This window comes from Embiotoca jacksoni, unplaced genomic scaffold, assembly GCF_022577435.1.
Source record: "Embiotoca jacksoni isolate LCO1_2020_lvr unplaced genomic scaffold, fEmbJac1.0.p SCAF_11, whole genome shotgun sequence".
Taxonomy (NCBI): domain Eukaryota; kingdom Metazoa; phylum Chordata; class Actinopteri; family Embiotocidae; genus Embiotoca; species Embiotoca jacksoni.
In genome coordinates, this window is record NW_027185241.1 from 2,831,394 (window position 1) to 2,850,591 (window position 19,198).

The window sequence follows — 19,198 nt, forward strand, 5'->3', positions numbered from 1 at the left end:
CAGACGTGAAATACAAGCAATCTTGAGTCTTTGAATCACTTGTATGAAAAGCTACAGTACACATGAGGGTAACGGTAATAATTGTATAACCACGCGTCAGCCGCAGCCATACTTTAAACCAGGTTGTAATCGGGATTTCATGAAGAGTATAGGTCCACTTAGATAAGATAAACCTATTCTAAAGAGTGTCCCCTAAATTCTGGAGGAGCATTTCCATTTCATGTTCATGTTGTAGAAATATATTAGCCATCATAAAAGAAGATTTACATACATTTTCCCATCTGGATGATAGTAATCCAATATACCATATTATAATGCATTTTCATTGAATAAATAAACAAGGTTTGGGGCTGTGGACTTTGGGTAAAGTGGGGAAGTAGGTTAAAGTGACCTCTCTAATGAAATAAATAGCATCTAGAACATATTTGACTGTGAACAGAATTCATTTATAACAGTATAAATTTAGCAAAATACATTTTCTCCTGCTGATCTTATCTACATACTCTACTCTGCAGAAGGGAATCGATAAACAATTATACAGTGAATCTCTACCAAACCAATGCTAAATTTTACAGATTGGAGTTTCCTTGAATCATAGATGGTTACGTTTTTTTTGTTGTTTTTTTTTTGTCTTTGCGTATCGGCAACGTAAACCTCACGGAGGTTTGCTGTTCGTTCAGCTCCCAGGTGACAGCAGCTCAGACTCCTCAAATCTTCCTTCGGCATGACACTTGCTGAAGATATACAGTTACTCCATATAGGCATTAAAGTTAACATGATCACACAAAATTAGAAACTGTCTTCTGTCTATTTACCACATTGTCTTTCAGCATGTTCTCACACGATAATTATAGATTTGCTCAGTACACATGAGGTAATGAAACGGAAGAAAAAAACTTGGGATTTTCTTGTCAGAGATGACCTTTAAAATACTTTTTGTCTCATTTAAAACCAAAACCCTGCTCTGTGTTATAATGCAAAACAACCATATTGCTGCCCAAAAAGCCTGTAGATCACACCCGGAAAACTAAGTGTTGAAAACTGTGTTCAGGAGTACTTGGGACATTCAGTGGTCCTGTGGCCACACATGGACAAAGACCAGCACATAGTTACATGAATAGGTCATGATTAAAAGCACTCCATTAAAAAAAAAATAATAAAAAAAAAAAAAAAAAGCACTTTAGTTTTAAGGTCACAGTCTCTTACCTTTTGTCTCTGTGACTTACAGTTCTTTCACTACTACTTCTACTACTAATGCCTGATCTAATGCCTTCCACCTCTGTCAATACATTTAGATTTTAGACATGCTACCGTTTCATCAAAGGTGAGCACAAACTGTTGAAGTTGGTTCATATAAATGCTCAATATTTCTATGATTATCCTTTTGCGAATTATGCATCACCAAAGTTTGTTTTAGAAAAGACATTTGATCAGGCTGATATTTTTCTTATGCAATGATTGTTTTACATTACAGTGTTGATAACAATATTTTGAGGAGAGGTGGTTTGCAAAACCAGCGAATACTCTGCCACGACTGTGCTAAATATATATTTACTTGGATACCTTTTAACTGCAGTATTACCCTGCATGGTTGGAATACAAATATTAAAGTAAGATCCCTTAAGAGTTCCATATGAATCATTCCAATTTACTTTGCATTGACCATAAAATTAGTGCTCTAACAAGTCGACAGTTTTGGCCCAAAATGTTCTGTGTATAGTTATGTTAAATGGTCTGATCTTTGGCAATGAAAAAGTCAACTGATTAAAATTCAAAATCAAAATCATTTGACATAAAACTTATTTTTGCCCAAATAGATTTGATCCCACATCAGCATGATCCAACTGTCCATAATGAAATCTCTTATTTTTAATATAGATATCCCCACAGTCCACTTTGCATCAGCGATCGCTTGTGTGTAACAATATAGTTAAAACTTAAATTTACTGTTTCACATCTTGCTATGGGTTTCCACCAATAACAATACTGCAGGTACTAAACTAGTGTTCCTCCAGCTTTTGACTCAAACACTACCATTCCAGCCCAACATGTCTGAGGTAACATTATTTTCTGCTGTCAAAGGCCATTCAGGAGCAGGATAAAGGTTTAGAACGTGATATCATAATTTTCATGTGTGGCAAAACTGATCTTCTATGAAAGCCATTATTCCTTGTCCTTGTTGTATTGTGTAGCTGTCATTTATTGCCATTCTCCAAAATTCTTGAAGAATTCTGTTGCTTTAAGTCATTTTTTCCAATAAAATTTTCAGTCTTTTCAATGTTTGAGGAATCCTTGAACGTCGAGTATTTTCTTGGGTTTTTCTGTTGCGCACGTAAACATCAGACTTGAAACTGATTATTTGGGTATCCTGTTTCCTTCCTCAAGAATGGAAATTTTTCTCCCCCAAAACCTCCCCCAATATATTTTTTTTTTACCTCTTGTGGTTTGGATTACAGTGGTGAATATTGTCATACCTGTGTGGCTGATGCTGCCATTTTGAGTTGCCCATGTTTTGTTAGTGTCCCCATGTCACTGTGGTTAATGGTGTATCTGGTGATCCCGTCTATGCCATTGTCTCTAGTCTCTGGCACCATCCCTGAAACGTTGCCCAGGATGCTCTTGCCCTGTGGGGAACACATTGTCATGGGAACACAGGCGTCATCCCAGTGCTGCAGCTCATGTTGTCCTTTCCCGGGAGTCGTCGGTCGTTGTAGGCGTGCATGTTGATCACTGCATCCGTCTTCACCATGACTGGAGGCTGAGGCTTGTGTTTCACCCGTCTCTCGCAGGTGAACGACAGTCTGATCTCGTCCACCATGGCACTGCACAAAGACCTCTGGGCAAAAAGGGAGGATGCGGGGAGGGGAGTAAGAAGGAGAAGAGGGGGAAAGGGACGGGGGGTAAATGCCTTAGCTTTAAAAAAAATTGACAGCAGAGAGTGTCGACAGTCTAAAGAGCACAAATGGATTAGAATATTCCCGTTATATTAATGCTGGTGTGTGCATATGTGTGTGTGTGTGCATGTGCGTCCATGGCTGTCAGCAATGTCAAACTGCACCACCACCACATGTAGCCTGCACACAGTTCATTGTTGCTGCTGTGCCAGAAAGAGTGAAGTATGGTGCATGAGCATGGATGCAACTACTCACTTAGCATGACCAAATTAGTGATTTACAACAGCCAAGGGTTCATGCTATTCTGACATCCCCAATGACTAATAATGGATTAATTCTCTATGCTCCAATTTGCAATTATGAGTGTTAAAATAAGTAAATGTTGTGGTGTTATGGCCAAGTACTCCTGGGGATTAGCCAAAGGCATGCAAATCCTTTTATAACATGTTTGAACTAAAAGCCATGAATAGAGCACAGCTTTGGTTTAGAGGCTACGTGGAATAAGTATCATAACAAAATGGGCATGGTTACAAACTTCTTTGCTGAAATCAGGGTGAAATAAACTGAAATCCTATTGGAGTGTAATTAAATGAATTGTACATTAATCTCTCATCCATTCAAACCACAGTGTAAACATTCAATTAAGAAAAAAAGTAATTTATGGGGATATATACCTGCTCGCGTTCCGCAGTCTTCCTCAACTTGTAGATGAATTCAGCAATTGCCACAAAAACAGACAGCACTAGGCCAGATGCCAGCACAATGAATATACCACCCAGGTTTTGGATACCCATGGGGCCTGTCTCGCGACGCTCTTCATCTAAGCAGCTGCTCCCACTCCACCACTTCTCCTTCAGCATGTGTAGGCGCCCATCCTCCAAGATGCTTAGGATTGCTATGGTGATTTTGTCCCTGTACGGGGAGCCTGGAAGCAACATAAGGCCTATTTTACTTTGGAAGAAACGCCAGCTGGACTCTGTGATAATAAGGTTCATAAACACATTGTGGCATACTGTCTGACTAGTAGCTGAAGAAAAACACGTTTTATGCTGCTGCTGCATCTAAAAAGCAAAACCTCACCCTCATCCTTCAAAAAGAAACACATAACTTATGAAAGTGCCTAAATTTCTTCATTGATTGATAGTCTCAGATGTATTATCTAGTCATCCAGGAGTCTTACCGAGGGGAGTGCCGATGCCATAGCCTTTGCTGTCAATCAGCCCTCCCACTTGTGTCAGGTTACAGTTCCTCCTTGTGATGTAATCAATGGTGGTTGACTCCGTAATGAGGGCATAGTCTGACCTCAGCACCCTCTGAATCCCATCCTCAATAGACTTCACCAGTGATGTTCTTGGCCTGCTGCTCATAAAGGCCCACATCTTCTCAAAAGTAGAAACCCTAGATTTCTGTAAAGGATGGAAAGAGCCCGTTAAAAAAAAAGCCACACCTTGGAACCTCATTTAAACAATCTCCGTCGCTAGAGGCAAAGAAAAAGTAGTTGAAAAGTATACAGAGCTTTTACCACAATAAAAAGGTTGAACTTGAGCAAAATAACTTAAATGTTATAGCCCAAGGTGTTGAAGCTGGAAATAATGCTGAGCATGAAATCTCACGGTTCCCTCTGTAGCCCTGAAGAATGGCAGAATAACTTTGCACCTATGCTTTTTTTTTTTAGGAGCTTGAATAAAAAATGTCAGCGAATACACTGGTGGTATTTGTTCATTTACGGCATTTAAGAATATGGTTTCTTTTGCTAGTGACCAAATAGATTTCAATGATTACTCCTACAGATCTCCATTGTCACAGGATTAAAGGACAGTAAATTGAAGCTTTGCACACATCTATTCTCATAAGTGCTACCGAGGCAGTAATAATAGAATGCCTCGCCATTAGTCGTGCATCAGGCTGTGTGGTATTTCATGCAATTTTCTGTGAGGTCACATTTATGCCATGTCTAATCCTAGATAATTACTGTCTAAAGACTATAAGCCATTTCAAATTGTGAAAGATGCTATTATAAAAAGCCCTCTATTATTCTTAACTCCAGTAGAAGCAGAGTCCTGGCGACTTGAAAGTGAGATATGATAGTCTGATATTAAAACTAACATCAGAGTAATGTGAACATACCAATTAAGATGTGTGGCAAATGTTGCCAAGTTGCCAACTGAGAACAGTTGAGGCATTTTTTTTTTTCCAGCATGTGTAATTTATAAATGACTCATGAGAAAGACTCTTTCACTTTAGATCCCATCTCTCTGAGTCCAGAATTGCTTACAACTGGCATACCACTTTACTTGGAAGCAGCCACTTAAGTGTGCCTGTCAATTCAATATAACAAACAGCTTCTCATACAAAGGCTTTCAGGTAATGTGATAACTGTCTGGACAACAATGGCTTATCAAGTTTTCTCATGCAGTTGCTAGTTTCAACATGACTATCAACTTGTACAGTATTTAGATTGTCCACACCAAAAATCTTTACGTTGGATCAACTAAAAACATTGATCCACCACACAACATAATTGACATTGACTCAATGAATGTCCCGCTGCCAGTTTATATTGTATCCAAATAAAAACTAGGTTCAAACAAACCTCAATTAGAAAGTTCCATTTAAATGACCACACTAATTATTTTAATGAACAACAGCATTGCTTTACTTTCTTTACTTTAATTATACCTGCTCAGCCATTACTAAAACATTTTCTCTCTGATGACCCGCTTATTGTATTTATTAGAGGTTAGTTATATTGTATTGGATGCATAAGTATGAAAGAAGGAAATCTTGTGAAGGTGGTGGAAGAAATCAGTAATAACTTGGGACTGAAACCTTTTTGGATTTTGCCTCGATCCCCAATCAAAATATCAACTCGTCAACACTTGTCTCTTTGTCACAGAAATGCATCTGGCCCACAACTATCCATCTGTCATGTGATGGGTAATTATTAGAGTAGACTCTTCTTAAGTGACAACTTGCTGCACATTTTGACTACATTCAAACAGAACCACAGTCAGTTGAATATGTTTTTGTGCCATAAATTCAGGACCAAATGCATCTGGCTACATACATCTGCACAGCCTTTATCTACTCCCTGGTCTTGCCAGTATTTATCATCCTTCTCTGCCTCATTGAGTTAACATCATTAAGCCTTTCTGTTAGAGCAAGAAGGAGCAGAGGGCACTTGAACTTGGGTAATTAGCCACCTGTGTCTCCTTATATTTATGACGCGATGATCATAACCACGATTTATCAAAATGCAGATAACGATCTAAAATAACATTCATTTACATCCAGAAGAACTGATGGTTGATTGATTTTCCCTTGAAAAGCTGTATTTATCATTACAAGACATTTCTGTAAAAATTGTCAACTGTAAAGTATCGTGATCAGTAACTTAACATTTTTTTTCCAAAAACATGATAGGGTAGAGTTTCAGCAAAAAAAAAAAAAAAAATCTCATACATAATCAGAGCTGTGGTATCCAGAACACACACACTATTCAGCAACAACTAAGAATACAGTCTTTATGAACTCAACTAGAAAAATTGGAGTCATAGGAACCAGGGCAGACAGACAGACTGATGCCCTGGAAGAATCCTTTTTTTTTTTTGTGATTGACTGTCATAAACTTATAGATTGTCTTCAAAATGTGCAGTGTTTTCATTTTCTTACCCTGAGAAACTAACTTTGTTACATGTGTTATTCAGCACCACAGCAGAAGGAGCAGCATCTAAAGCAAAGCTCCTAATAATAAAGTCAAAGACCCTGCAGGCAAACGCTGACATGTCGAAATAAAAAGAAATCAACAGGAACACATCAAATAGTGGAGAAGTGGAGAGGCTAAAGAATTTGCCTTTGTTGTGGAAAGTAAGATCTAATTGGAATTATATATTTACACATATATGTATATTTATATATATACATATGCGTGTGTGTATGTATATATATATATATATATATATATATATATACACGCATATACGCATATATATATATATAGTGATTTCATTTCAGTGACAATCTGATTAATACATCCAGTAATTATTAGTAATTCATTTATCTTGTATTACTCAGTCATAACTGTATTGTTTGTACTTCACCTTGAAGAAAGACATGGTTGCCCCATCTTTGACCACACCATACTCAATCTTGGTCTGCTTGGCAATGTCATCAGCCGAGTCCACAGGCGAGTCCATTCTCTCCACAGTGAGAAAAGCTGCTAAGTTTGCTGTATAGGACGATATGATGATGAGCGTGAAGAACCACCAGATCCCGCCGATTATCCTGGTCGACAGAGCTTTGGGCATCAGTTCTGAGCCTGTGTGCAACACAGTGAGAGAGTATAAGTAATTAATGAGATACAATTATACATGCCAATACTGTAACTGAATTAAACAAATGCAGTGAGATGATCGCTTGCATTTTGTAAATTAGCCTGCAAGTGTTTTTGGCAGTTCTGCTTGTGTTGATCAAGGTACTGTCAGTGAGGAAACAGAAATGGAAGCCAGCTTGGCAGGTGAGCCAAACGTTAAGCTAAGAATTCAGCAATGGTAGATCAGACCAGTAAAAGTGTACATTTTCTCAGGTTTTTTCATGAGATATAATATATAGTTCATGTAAGCCTTGAGATTTTAAATAGTATCTTTCACAGTGTACTATATCAAGCTATTTAGCCATTTCATGTTGCCTTAAAGTCTAGCTTGCATTTATCACAACATATGCTTACATAAAAGTCTTACACATTAAAAGCCTTTAATTATGGAGTATAAAAACTATCCTTGAAACGTCTATCAATATTTCTAGTTCTAAGTTTGGTATTTGCACATATTGTATCTGCAACACAGAACATAGCGTTTCTGTATGATTCAATTGTTCTCTCAAAACGGCTGGTTCATTTTCTGCAATCCGGCAACTGTTCACTGTTGTAATCACACTTAAGAGCTTTCTACTGCTCAAGCGCTGCCAGCATTCAGTAACCAATTTAGATATATCTCATGGGGGGTTAATGGCATTTGTGGTTGACCACCATAGTCTGTTACTGAATCTTTTGTATGAAATGAATTTTGGCCAACCACCTGCCCAAAAAGTTGATCTACAAAAAAACAATACGGGAGATTAAATCTTGAGGAACGACATTTTTGATGTAATTCCCGCACCATTCTCTGACCATGTCATTTCATATCTCATCAGGTCTGCTTGATGCACAATAATGTATTTTGTTAAGAAATCACAGCGTTTATAGAAATGGATAAAGAAAAATCAGGCTATACCTAGCCAGACTGACAGTACACCTGCATCAGCCTTGACTTTGAGTGGTCCTCTGCTGAGTAATACTATGTTAATAATGGCTCACTGACTGGTGTTAAAGTTACTTTATATCTCATCTCTGACAACCTTTAAATACCCTTGTGCTTTGTGCACTCTGTTGCTTTACTGCGAAGATTTATGAGGGCAATTCTGAAGAGTAACAAACCCACAGGAGGGGGGCAGAGTGGTCAGCTCTTTAACCTGTTCTACTAAATTTGATTGGATTTGTCCTTTGTGGTTTGACAAACCCTCTACATGGTTAAAACAAGGGAAGACAGTAGTATCCCTTAATTCAGTGTGACTTCAGACAGGGAGATCCAGATGCATTCTCTGGTTGCACTCAAAATGAAGTGAAGCAATGGGTAACTCAATTGAATTCCACACTATAAAGCGCTGTCGTCAGCAGGGAACAGTATATGGCGCTGCATCAGAAAACTCTAATAAATACAAAAAAAGAAGATCAGTCATATTGTGCCGGGGAAATAAAATGGTGTCAATATACCATACACTTCTTTGAGGAATGGCTCGTTTCTTGTAAACCAAGGGAATATATATTTTCTGTCAGGGAAAAAGAAATACTGACACCATTAGTAACCCAAACATCAAATCGACCTCAAGATTTGCTCCCCTATTCAAGAGCAAATATTGTTGTGGGATTTTGCTGTGACAAAAATAGACATGTTTTATTTTCTGATCGGGATCAGGAATTCACGTGCAATCAAAAACGTCACAGAAGATAAAATACAAAACAGGAAAGGCAAAAACTGATGTATGAAAGACCTGCAGAAGGTTCTTTAAAGGGGACTTGTTATGGACATTTTTTTTTTTTTTTTTTAAATATTCATATATATATATATACTCTGATGATTGTCTACACTACAGTAACTTATTCGCAATTCACTGTTAAAAAATAATCAATGCTACCACTAACAGCACTATCAGAAAGTGTCAGTGGTGGATGATAACAACAGTCCACGGAGAGAAGCCAAAACTGTCTGCTGCCACTTCCATGGCGGCAGCTTCTGTGTTGAAAAGCTGCTTCACCACCGTAGCTGTGTGTACTTTGTTACCATAGAAACCCATGCAGATATGTTGGTAATGTCTGGACATACAAAGTCCAATCTGTTCACTTTCAAAAAAACAGTGTGGACAGTCTGTCTTAAAGGTCTGATTTGAGAAAAAAAGAAAAAAAACAGATTTGCATGCAGTCCGAACATATCCTACAATTATGAATATTATACATATTATTGCTTATTTTTGTGCCATAATGGAGGATTTCGCCTTTCAATCACATCTAGTTCACTGAGTCACTCCAGCTGTTTCCCCCTGCTACTGGTCTTTATACAAAGCCAAGCGCCTGAGCCAGCTCTCTTTCAGGCATGGGTAGGAGAGTAGTACCAGTGTTTTTATCTAACTCTCTCAGAAAGACAATGGATATGCAAAATGGTCATGAAGTAGTTCATTTTTGCTCCACATGCTAACACAACAAACAGCCCTCTATAATAGATATAATAAACATTCATTGTGTCGTATCTTGGTATATACATTTGTAAACTCGTACAGGAACAAAAAGTACACTTTGGAATAAGACGTCAACCATCAACACTTTATATTTGTTTTCTTGCAGTAGGAACCTTATTTAAAAACCTCACTTTTAGTCAGTAGAAGAAATTGTAATGTTGTGTAGATATTAGGCTACTTTTGTATTTTTATAAGAAAAGCCATATTTTACCAAGTGATTGTTAGTGCACTGTAGTAAGGGGGCTTTTTTCAGTTCATAGGGAGTTCAGCTTGTTTTTTTTTTGGCCAAGCTAACGTTAGATTCTTGAGATGATATTTATTGCTAAAATTGTTCCATTTGCAATACTTTACAAATTGCGAAATATCAGTGAGATTCTTTCGTACAGTATATCTGTAAAATGTATGATGCCTCAAAAGTAGACAGCTCATCTGGTAATATTAAATTGTAAACTTGAATTTTCAAAGTTATTTTCATTGAATTCAGCGAAAACTGTACTCTTGCATTTTTTACAACTGTTCGATTATTTTTTCTCCTGCAGTATTATGATTTATATATCAAGGTGAACATGGCGCTTCGAGGCTTTAAACAGTTTCTCTGTATTGTATAAATATCCTTAGTTAACCAGCACACACAAAAACACAAAAAGATTGAGGTTGTCTGAAGTTGAAACTATGTGTGTTACTATAGTTGTAACATTTCTGAATACTACATACAATAATGGAGTTAACGGTGTATATACTGTCTGTCTACAGCCACTACAAACACCTCAGAATATATTTCTTGAGAGGAGATCATAAGGAAGTCACTCTGACACTGCGTTTCTCCTTCGAATAAATGAACACACTGTTTTGCATTAAATGAGGCCTTTTAAATTGTCATCCTGGGGGGAAAAAATAAGCTTTTCTCAGTGGATTCAGTAGTGCATTGTGCTAAATACAATGCCCCGGTTTTCTGGAGTGTTTCTCCCCACAAGCAATGCCTCACCTCAACATGACAGAACTGGGCTTTCCCATGAGAATGATTACCTGCACTTAGCATTCTCTTCTGTGAAGTCACCGCACAAAGGCTCCCTTTCAGAGCTGGAGGCCTTTAATAATTGTTAATTGCTTTAAAACAATGACACTTATTAAAGGAAATGTTTATTTCATTGCAAGTAAATCTTAATCTGAATCTGATAAAAATAGAAAGAAAAAGAAAATCCTGTTTCTTAACCAAAGACACAAATCCACAACAGGTTAGGTTTTGTGTAAAGAACAACAACAACAAAAAATAGACACTAATTTGGTCTTGGTAACATTATTTACAAAATACTATATTATAGAGGAGAAATGTACTTTAATAAATGAAGGAATGATGTCACGGAGAATGAGAGAACTGGGAATAAAACAACTCATAAATTAAACATACTTTCAAAAGTTATTTTATATGGGAAACCAATTTACGAGAAATGATCAGACATATGTTTGTTGTGAGCAAAAGCCTACTGAGACCCCAAGGAATGCATCTGAAGTACACAACGTGTTTGCTTTTGCACCTCCTCATATTTTATGTTCTTTGTGTTGTCCTTGACACCTCCCTCCCACAGAAAAGCTGGTAGATTTAAAAAAAAATTTTTAGGATCTCCTCAAACACGTCCATTTTTTTAGACATGTCAAGGAAATGGCTTCCGTCTCAGCTGCTGTCAGTGTTTGTCAGACAAGCAAGGGATGTGTGTTTATGTGACACAAACAAACTATACCTCGCCGCAGATACCACCGTGCAGCATGTGTTACAAGGCACAGTAGCACAAATATAGTGTCATGGAAAGCCAGTGTGTGTGTGCGAGCTTTAAACTTTACATACAAAATATGTTCACTGTCATGGTATTTTTGACAATCCTTAATTCAAGGATCATGTAGAAATAGCCTAGTTATGCAAAATAAAAATATGCATTCTGTGTTCATATTTATATTCAAGATAAACCTGCTGGAGAACAAACAAAACACACACCAACCTCATATTACCTTCCATTTTCAGGGACCTATGAATAAGAGCTGATTAGCAGCAGCAGCAACAGCTTCACTAAGCTACAGCAAATAAAAGAAACATGGGAGCTCTGGCTTTTACAGACAACACTGTGTGCCGCGGTTCGAATTATAATGGAAAAATTCTCTCCTGTTTAGTTTAATAATATAGGCTACTAACTAGCTCATTTTGTTTTGATTATCTCTCTCCTCTCCCCTCCAGTACGCTGGTGCTGCACTCATAGTTCCCCGCCTGCACTGGCAAATTGGCAGAGCTGCTATGCAGTTTCACAAGAGTGCTGCCGAGTTTCTGTGCTTAATGAATTGCTGAATGTGTTTTCTATCCTTACGGGCAAAGATCCACTGCCGAGTCACAGTCTAAGCCTCCTTGATTTGTCTTGTTACATTGAGGTTAAACATTTTTTTACTTGGATCTTTTTCTCCAGAGTTGACTTCATTACGTTATTTCTGGGCCTTCATTAGCTTACGTATTCCTTTATGGGACACCTAGCAAGTGAAACCCATTTATTTCTCTTTGGTTTTTCAGTCAAAAGGATTACATCCGCAGTACGAGCTTTAATGAAACATGCTGGGTTCTTGTACGGAAAGGAAAAGTGCTTCTTTTTTTGTTTTTTTTCTCCTGACACAATATATATGTCACACCTGCTTTCAACATAATTCGGCATCAAATGATATCAGAGACATTAGCTGGTGGGCGACTTGTTAGACATATGGATTCTCTGCACCGGATCACTCTCAGCGCAAGTCATGCAGCGCTGAAAACGTCACGGCAGCCCGTTCTAGCATGGCTGACAGCTGGTATTTGTCAGACATGTTCCTCAACTTAACCTTTTCGTCCCAATGCACAGGAAGCTTTTGAGCAGGGCCAGTGACTGTGTTAAGAGGAAATAAATGCAACAATGTTTTTCATCCTTACCCGCCAATCTCTTGACAAGTGCCTGGCACCTACTCTTCCCTTTTTAAACAGCAGGTATGTGACAACAGCCTTCCTTTGTCATGTAAGACTGAGCTGTGCAGTTGTTCCTGACAGGTAAATGTCTCATGAAACAGTCACAGAATGGAAATCATGGAGCTTGTCAGTTAAAGAGGCAGAAAGTGGGAGCTAGCGACGGGAAGAGGAAAGGAGGCGGCGGTGGGGGTGATGTTATTGTTTTTGACAGGGAAGAGGATGTGCGTGCCGCCATACCTTGTTGCATTAAGGAGCCGACTCCGAACCAGAAGCTGTTGAGGAGGGTGAAGTTGTTTTCTACCACATCTGATCCGGGATTGCAGGGATGGGCGTCGTACCACTCGTATGGGCTGAACCTGGGATTGAGAGAGGAAGTTGGAAAGCTGTTTTAAAATCGTTACCGGTTAATGGATCTCAGGAAAGAATCAATCATCTTTACCCTTCTTGAACATCGTTCTTTTCTTCAAGAAGAATTTCATGAACTGAATTGTATTCGCTTGAGTTATTCTGAGAGTTGATGCTATTTTAGAGCTCCAGCTTTGATTTGGATTAACAAAAGTATTGCTGACAGCATTACGACAGCAGCTCTACATGTAGTACTTAAAGACACATTAATTGATTTTTTTTTTTTTTTTTTTTTTTTTTGGGGGGGGGGGGGGGGCATTTGGGGCAACAGAACAAGCTGTAAACACCAAGTTGACAGATGACCTTATAAAGTTGACACTGGTAGCTGACAGGGTGACGAGCAATAATTTAGCTTGGGCTCTCTGTCCACATTATGAATGTTGATTATTTATTTGCCTTTCTGCATGGCAGTAAATGTAAAGTCGGTTCATTAAAGCCTTTATTAATACAAAAAAAACAGCTGCCTGCTGCTACACATGAGACTGAAAAACAGGAAGAGTAACCCAAAGCATTAAAACTGTGAACCCTGAAGCAAAAACACCAAGTTGAAATATACCAAAATAGTATTGACTTTAGTGGAACTGCAGAGTTGGTTAATTTGTGTGTGTGTGTGTGTGTGTGTGTGTGTGTGTGTGTGTGTGTGTGTGTGTGTGTGTGTGTGTGTGTGTGTGTGTGTGTGCATTCATTACAATGAGCAACAGCTTTCACATAACGCAGAACTCTTTGATTGAGAGTTCACACAAAAACATTAACCTGTGTGGCTTTAATAATGTAACGTTGTCTGTAGTAACATCGTGGGACCAACGTGGCCATGAACTTAAAATTTAGTTCATATAAAATAGTTTTATGAGTGTAAAATTACCGTCAATGTTATCAAATGTCAAATCAAAACATTTTAAACTGGTCCTGGTTTTTAAGCCTTCCACTTGAATATCCCCTTGACTTTTTCCAGCATGCTTTGTAGTTAAAGTCGACCAATGAGGCACACAGAAATATAATTTTTTCAGAGGGTATAAAATGTCATATTTGAAAATGTGAGGCATGAAGACTCCTCTTAAAGTCGCATGAAACCATAAAGCATGCATCTTTCCATATCTCTGCCATCTAATTTGACATCTGATTTTATTGCTGCATGCTTTTATTGCACAAGTCATTTTCAGAGGCATTCACTGAGATAAAACATGGCAAATGTCACCATTTACCCCTTTTAAAACATATTTTTATTATGTGAAAAAAAATGTTTCTAGGTCTTTATTCTGGTGCACAGCTTTGAATAATTGTATGCTTTGGACTTCAGTGATTAACTTGATAGTGGGGTGTCAAAAGAAACCGAAAAAATATAACTAATGTAGAAACTAAAATGGTCCACTGGAACCTACTATAGTGAATCCTCATGTCCATATTTAAATGTTTTTATTTTGAAAGAATAGAGTGAGAAAGATTGACTGTAATTGATTTAAATTTAATAAAAAAAATACAAAGTAATGATAGACTTTAATGTAATTACATGGTGCAGGGACACTTCCTGTCAGTATTCTATTTTAATCAGACACTGAACAAGACCGATGGTTAATCATGAAACCGTTTTCCCGCCATCATTCACGTATTTCTCAACTTAAATAAACAACCAGACATCTGAACTGATGAGCGCTGAGACTGTTTTTGCCCAATGTGTGACTTGTCTAAATGTTGTTGCTTAAAATGAAGACTGTCGAATATACTCACTTGTGTGTCTATCATGAAAGTGTTTCTATTAAAATTCCTGACTCATCTGCCCGTAATAACATTTGCAGACATCAGAGAGGCCTTGAACAGCTGTTGTACAAATGTGGTACTCGCTACCATCTTAATGAATTCCTTCAGTCTCATTTTGTTTTACTTTAATGTTAAATTGAAAGCCATGTTCATATAATATGTGATAGTGAAGAGCCGCAGAAAATAGGAGAGACTTCATGCAAAGTGAAAATACATGAAGAGGATTTAAAACAAATGAAGAAAAAGGAATGTCTTTCTCCATTATTTTGAGTGCAGTTTCTATACTTGCAATGTAACAGCGCTGATTCAATACTCCTGGTTTCTCTGCTAATTTCTTAAAAGGCTGTGCTGTCAAGCAGAGCCATAAGTTTGCTACAGACCGCATGCTGACAACAACACAGCTAACACATCTGAAAACACCTGAGCATGCAAAGACAACACAAAAACATGTTTGCAGTCACAAACATTATATTGAATTTGAACTTATATCTACCCAACATGTACTGTCTTCTGATGTTACAGTTATGCCAATAATTAAATGACTTATTTTCACAGCCTAATAACAGTAATTTTTCCGCTACTTATTTCAGTCTGAATTATGACAGAAACAAGTCTGCAGCAGCAATTTACTGTATGTTCTGTATGCATGTTCAACAATGTATTTTCAGTTTTTTGAGAAAACAGTAGAGCTGTAAAGCACATGCTTTGGCTACACTAGAAATAGGTTGATCAGTTTATCGACAAGTTTTGGTCTTTTTGTGGGATTTAATGACTATTAGAAAAACACTGAATATTCCCAGTAAAATTCCTTAAATAAATTTGACATTATTACAGTAAATATGTTTAGTAGCACAATGTAATAGATTAGTGAAATATGAATCCCTATCTTATAAAATTATATGGACAGTGTGAATAAATATATTATTTACATTGCTACGGTATAATTTAAAATATATATACTGTAAAATATAGAAAACAAATGCTTAGTTTTGCCAGTACATGGATAGATAGACATCTCAAAGTCCATAAAAAGGCCCCATACCTTATTGTAGATTTCTGAGAGAAACCACCTTCATTACACACAGCAGAACATTAAATGCTCATCCGCATTAACACATTACCTAATGTTTTAATAATTTGTATTCTGTGCTGTTTAATTTGATCTCCAATCATGTTTTTTTTCTGATGCATATCTCCAGGGTTTGAGTTATGGATGCAAAATATACATTCTCTCTTTAAACCTTAGTTTTAAGTGTTACAGTAAAATCTACACATCTCTTATCTATACCTATAATAGAAGTTCAGTTGGAGAAATGCAGACTAATTATTGGAGCTGCAGAGCTTTTGAAAGCCCAAGCCAAAGAGTTTTCTACCTTTTTCGTTGATGATATGTTGATACCTCTGTTTACCATTTAATTAGCTGTTTGTTCTTGAAGTAGCCATCTCATTGTTTTCTGCTTCTGTTTTATACATGATGCACTTTTAGAAATATGGCCTTTCAGCTATCTAGGCCAGCCTACAAAAGAAACAACTAATGCTGCAATTTAAGATGATTTTGTACTTATGCGAAGCCACTCCAGAATTAGTTTGGTCTCAAAACAACGCTGGAGGATAGAGGAGTGCAGCTGTTTGCTCTCAAGGCCCAGAAATCCTTTCAACGCCTGCTTTTCTAGAACTTCCTCAAGCACCACTTTGCATGAGAAGCTGCAGGAAATACACACAATGATACTAAAAGGGTATTCATTATATTCATGACCAAATAAAAAAAAAAAGAATTACAAGTGAGATACTTTTCACCCAATCAAACACATAATCTCCATAGATAATAATTGTGACTAACTTATTACAGCCTGGAATTTCATTAATTAATATGTAAATGCTGATGATCAACTATAAATAGCCTCCTCTGATGCAATTTCACATCAGGTGTATATTTTTTTGTCTTTGTACTGATGAATATGATAATTACATCAAGTTATTCTTTTTTACTTGAGCAAAATGTCTTCCTTTTTAAAAGGTCGTTTTAAGCTGCATTGCTAGTTTCAATGACATCTCACAGGAAACCAGAAATTGCACCCTGAATAGGACTTTGCAACTCAACTGGAGGCTTTTTTGTATTCCTCCTCTCACTGCCGGGGTTGTGGAAGAGCCCATGCAGACATAACTGCCTTGGATCACTACCCACCAGCTAGCACAGTATGATAAACTGGCTCGTTTACTCGAACCCTAGACTGTAATGATAACAGAGTAGATTACCGTGTCTATCCTGAAAGACCTCATGGAGAAAGGTATGAAAGACTCGATAGGACAAAATAGCACGTATCATCTGCACTTACCTGGCAATGACAAAAAGGACACAGCTAACACCGAGGTAGGCCAGGAGGATGTAGACCCAGATGTCGGGAGTCATGGGGTTCAGGAAGGAGAAGAAGCCGTTGTTGGTGGCGTTGGGTTTGCGATACAAGATGCTGATACCCATGCTCATGAAGGGCTTGGAGAAGTCGATGAACTTTTCACGCACATAGGTGATGGTGAGAGGAGACACTGCCAAGTCTGCCCTCTGTAGCGGAAAAAAAACATACAGTGAATGGTAACACTGTTCGATTTCTATTTTCATATTAGAAGGTTTTAATCAAGCTAACTGTGTGGCTAGAGTAATACTAATAATGTCCGTCCGGTCCACCACTTTGGTCCAGACTGAAATATCTCAAAACATTAGAATGTATTGCAGTGAAATTTGGTATAAAATTCCCTGCCAGTATTGTCTCTACTCAGTTTGACTCTACTCACTTTTGTTTTCCACGGCAGATAGAACCCCCTCAATGCATCAGCATTACTATAGCAACACTGTGTGAACCTACCGTGACGTCATCTACAACGCAACGCAGACTCTCACCAAATCCTTTTGTCAACAACCAAACAGAGGCATGAAGTTAACATTTCTAATTTTGAGTAAAATGTCTGTAAAATAACTTTGGATTCATAGCCACAAAAATCGGTACTGAAATTAATTTACTATTAGTACTGTTCGATTATAACTAAGCTATGAAAAAACTATGACAGTGAATAACTTATAAGGAGGTTACAACAAGGCTATAACATATGTCTTTTATCAAAAGTGTGGCTATATACAATATTATATGTCTGTAGCATTCTCGTCCAAAATCATGACGTGAAAGTGATGCAGTATGTTTCCTCAATGATGGCTTTTAAAAAAGTAGAGACATTGTTCCAGGGTATCAGATGAGGTCCCATTTTTAAAGCCATTATATAGTGCTACTGGAATGACATATGACACCATACAGCATTATGCAATGCACACGATAGAGCATGACGGGATAAGTTGCAGTCACCCATTATATGTGTCTGACTGCATATTCAGAAGGTATCGGCGGCCCCCACAGCTCCCATGCACCACGGCTGGACAGGAGGTTAATGAAACCAGCTGCTTGGTTCACGCTCGGATACCTCTTTCCTCCAAGAAACGACACAACTCACAAAGGGAGGCTTTCTTTACTTCCTACACACTGAGCGGTGGGAGAGGAACAGGGCTCGTTCAGGCAACAGATCACCGCACGGCATTTCCACCAAGTTAAATGAGTTTTCACGTTTGTTATGGAATTTAATGCGAAACCAAGCACTACAGGAATTAAATCTGCTAATTGTATACACACACACACACACTAGCTTTGTATAATGAAATGAAAATGAGCTAAATGATGCACCCATGCCTATGCCATCTTGTGAACTGATGCCTTCTGTTGCATATTCTTTTGTATGTTGTATTTAGTTTTTCTTTAGAAGCTTGAAGCCTGTGTGTTTTTTTACACTAAATTCTCCTCCAAAGACTCTCTGGCTATTCTCAATGTGAATTAAACTTTCTCTACGTCTGGGGCAGCTCTTCCCCCAGACTCATGTGATCACTACAACATAGCAGTAAACAAAGGTCAGAAAGAAAATGTTTCCACTTTGCGTGCAGCACCGCGGTTTACGTGCTCCTGTGGTCCACACCGTGGTGGGTAAATACACAGCGGCTTCTGAAGAGATGGAAAGATGGGAAAACCAATGCATCCTGCTGTGCATCTGCTGTCCCCTTTAAACTATTCAAATTTGTACATCACTTACTGCTCCCTCGGTTCTCCGCTGCCAACCGCAGCTTTGAACCAACCTGCCACTCAGCCGTAAGATCAACCAGCATGTGACTCCAGACATCCCAAGGGTGGGGCTAATAGACATGCCGCATGTCCTTGTTCGGCTTTCTGCCTAGGCACACAAACTGGGCACGAGATAGATAACCTGATAGTGCCCTGCTATGTGCCGCATGGCTCGGTGTTATCTGGGT

The 19,198-nt window shown here is 38.1% G+C and overlaps 1 protein-coding gene across 1 annotated transcript in view; it reads right to left on the reverse strand.

The window, feature by feature from the left end:
- Window positions 1-2,549: 2,549 nt before the first annotated feature.
- grik3 (glutamate ionotropic receptor kainate type subunit 3) overlaps window positions 2,550-19,198 on the reverse strand; it is an 86,309-nt gene continuing 69,660 nt past the window's right edge. Inside the window, exons 11-16 of the mRNA XM_069142130.1 lie at window positions 17,193-17,416; window positions 12,934-13,052; window positions 6,995-7,212; window positions 4,075-4,300; window positions 3,569-3,819; window positions 2,550-2,836 (exon numbers count right to left, since the gene is read on the reverse strand). Of these exons, the coding sequence (XP_068998231.1) occupies window positions 2,642-2,836; window positions 3,569-3,819; window positions 4,075-4,300; window positions 6,995-7,212; window positions 12,934-13,052; window positions 17,193-17,416 (1,233 nt within the window). The 3' untranslated portion in view covers window positions 2,550-2,641. The remainder of the gene's footprint in view (window positions 2,837-3,568; window positions 3,820-4,074; window positions 4,301-6,994; window positions 7,213-12,933; window positions 13,053-17,192; window positions 17,417-19,198) is intronic.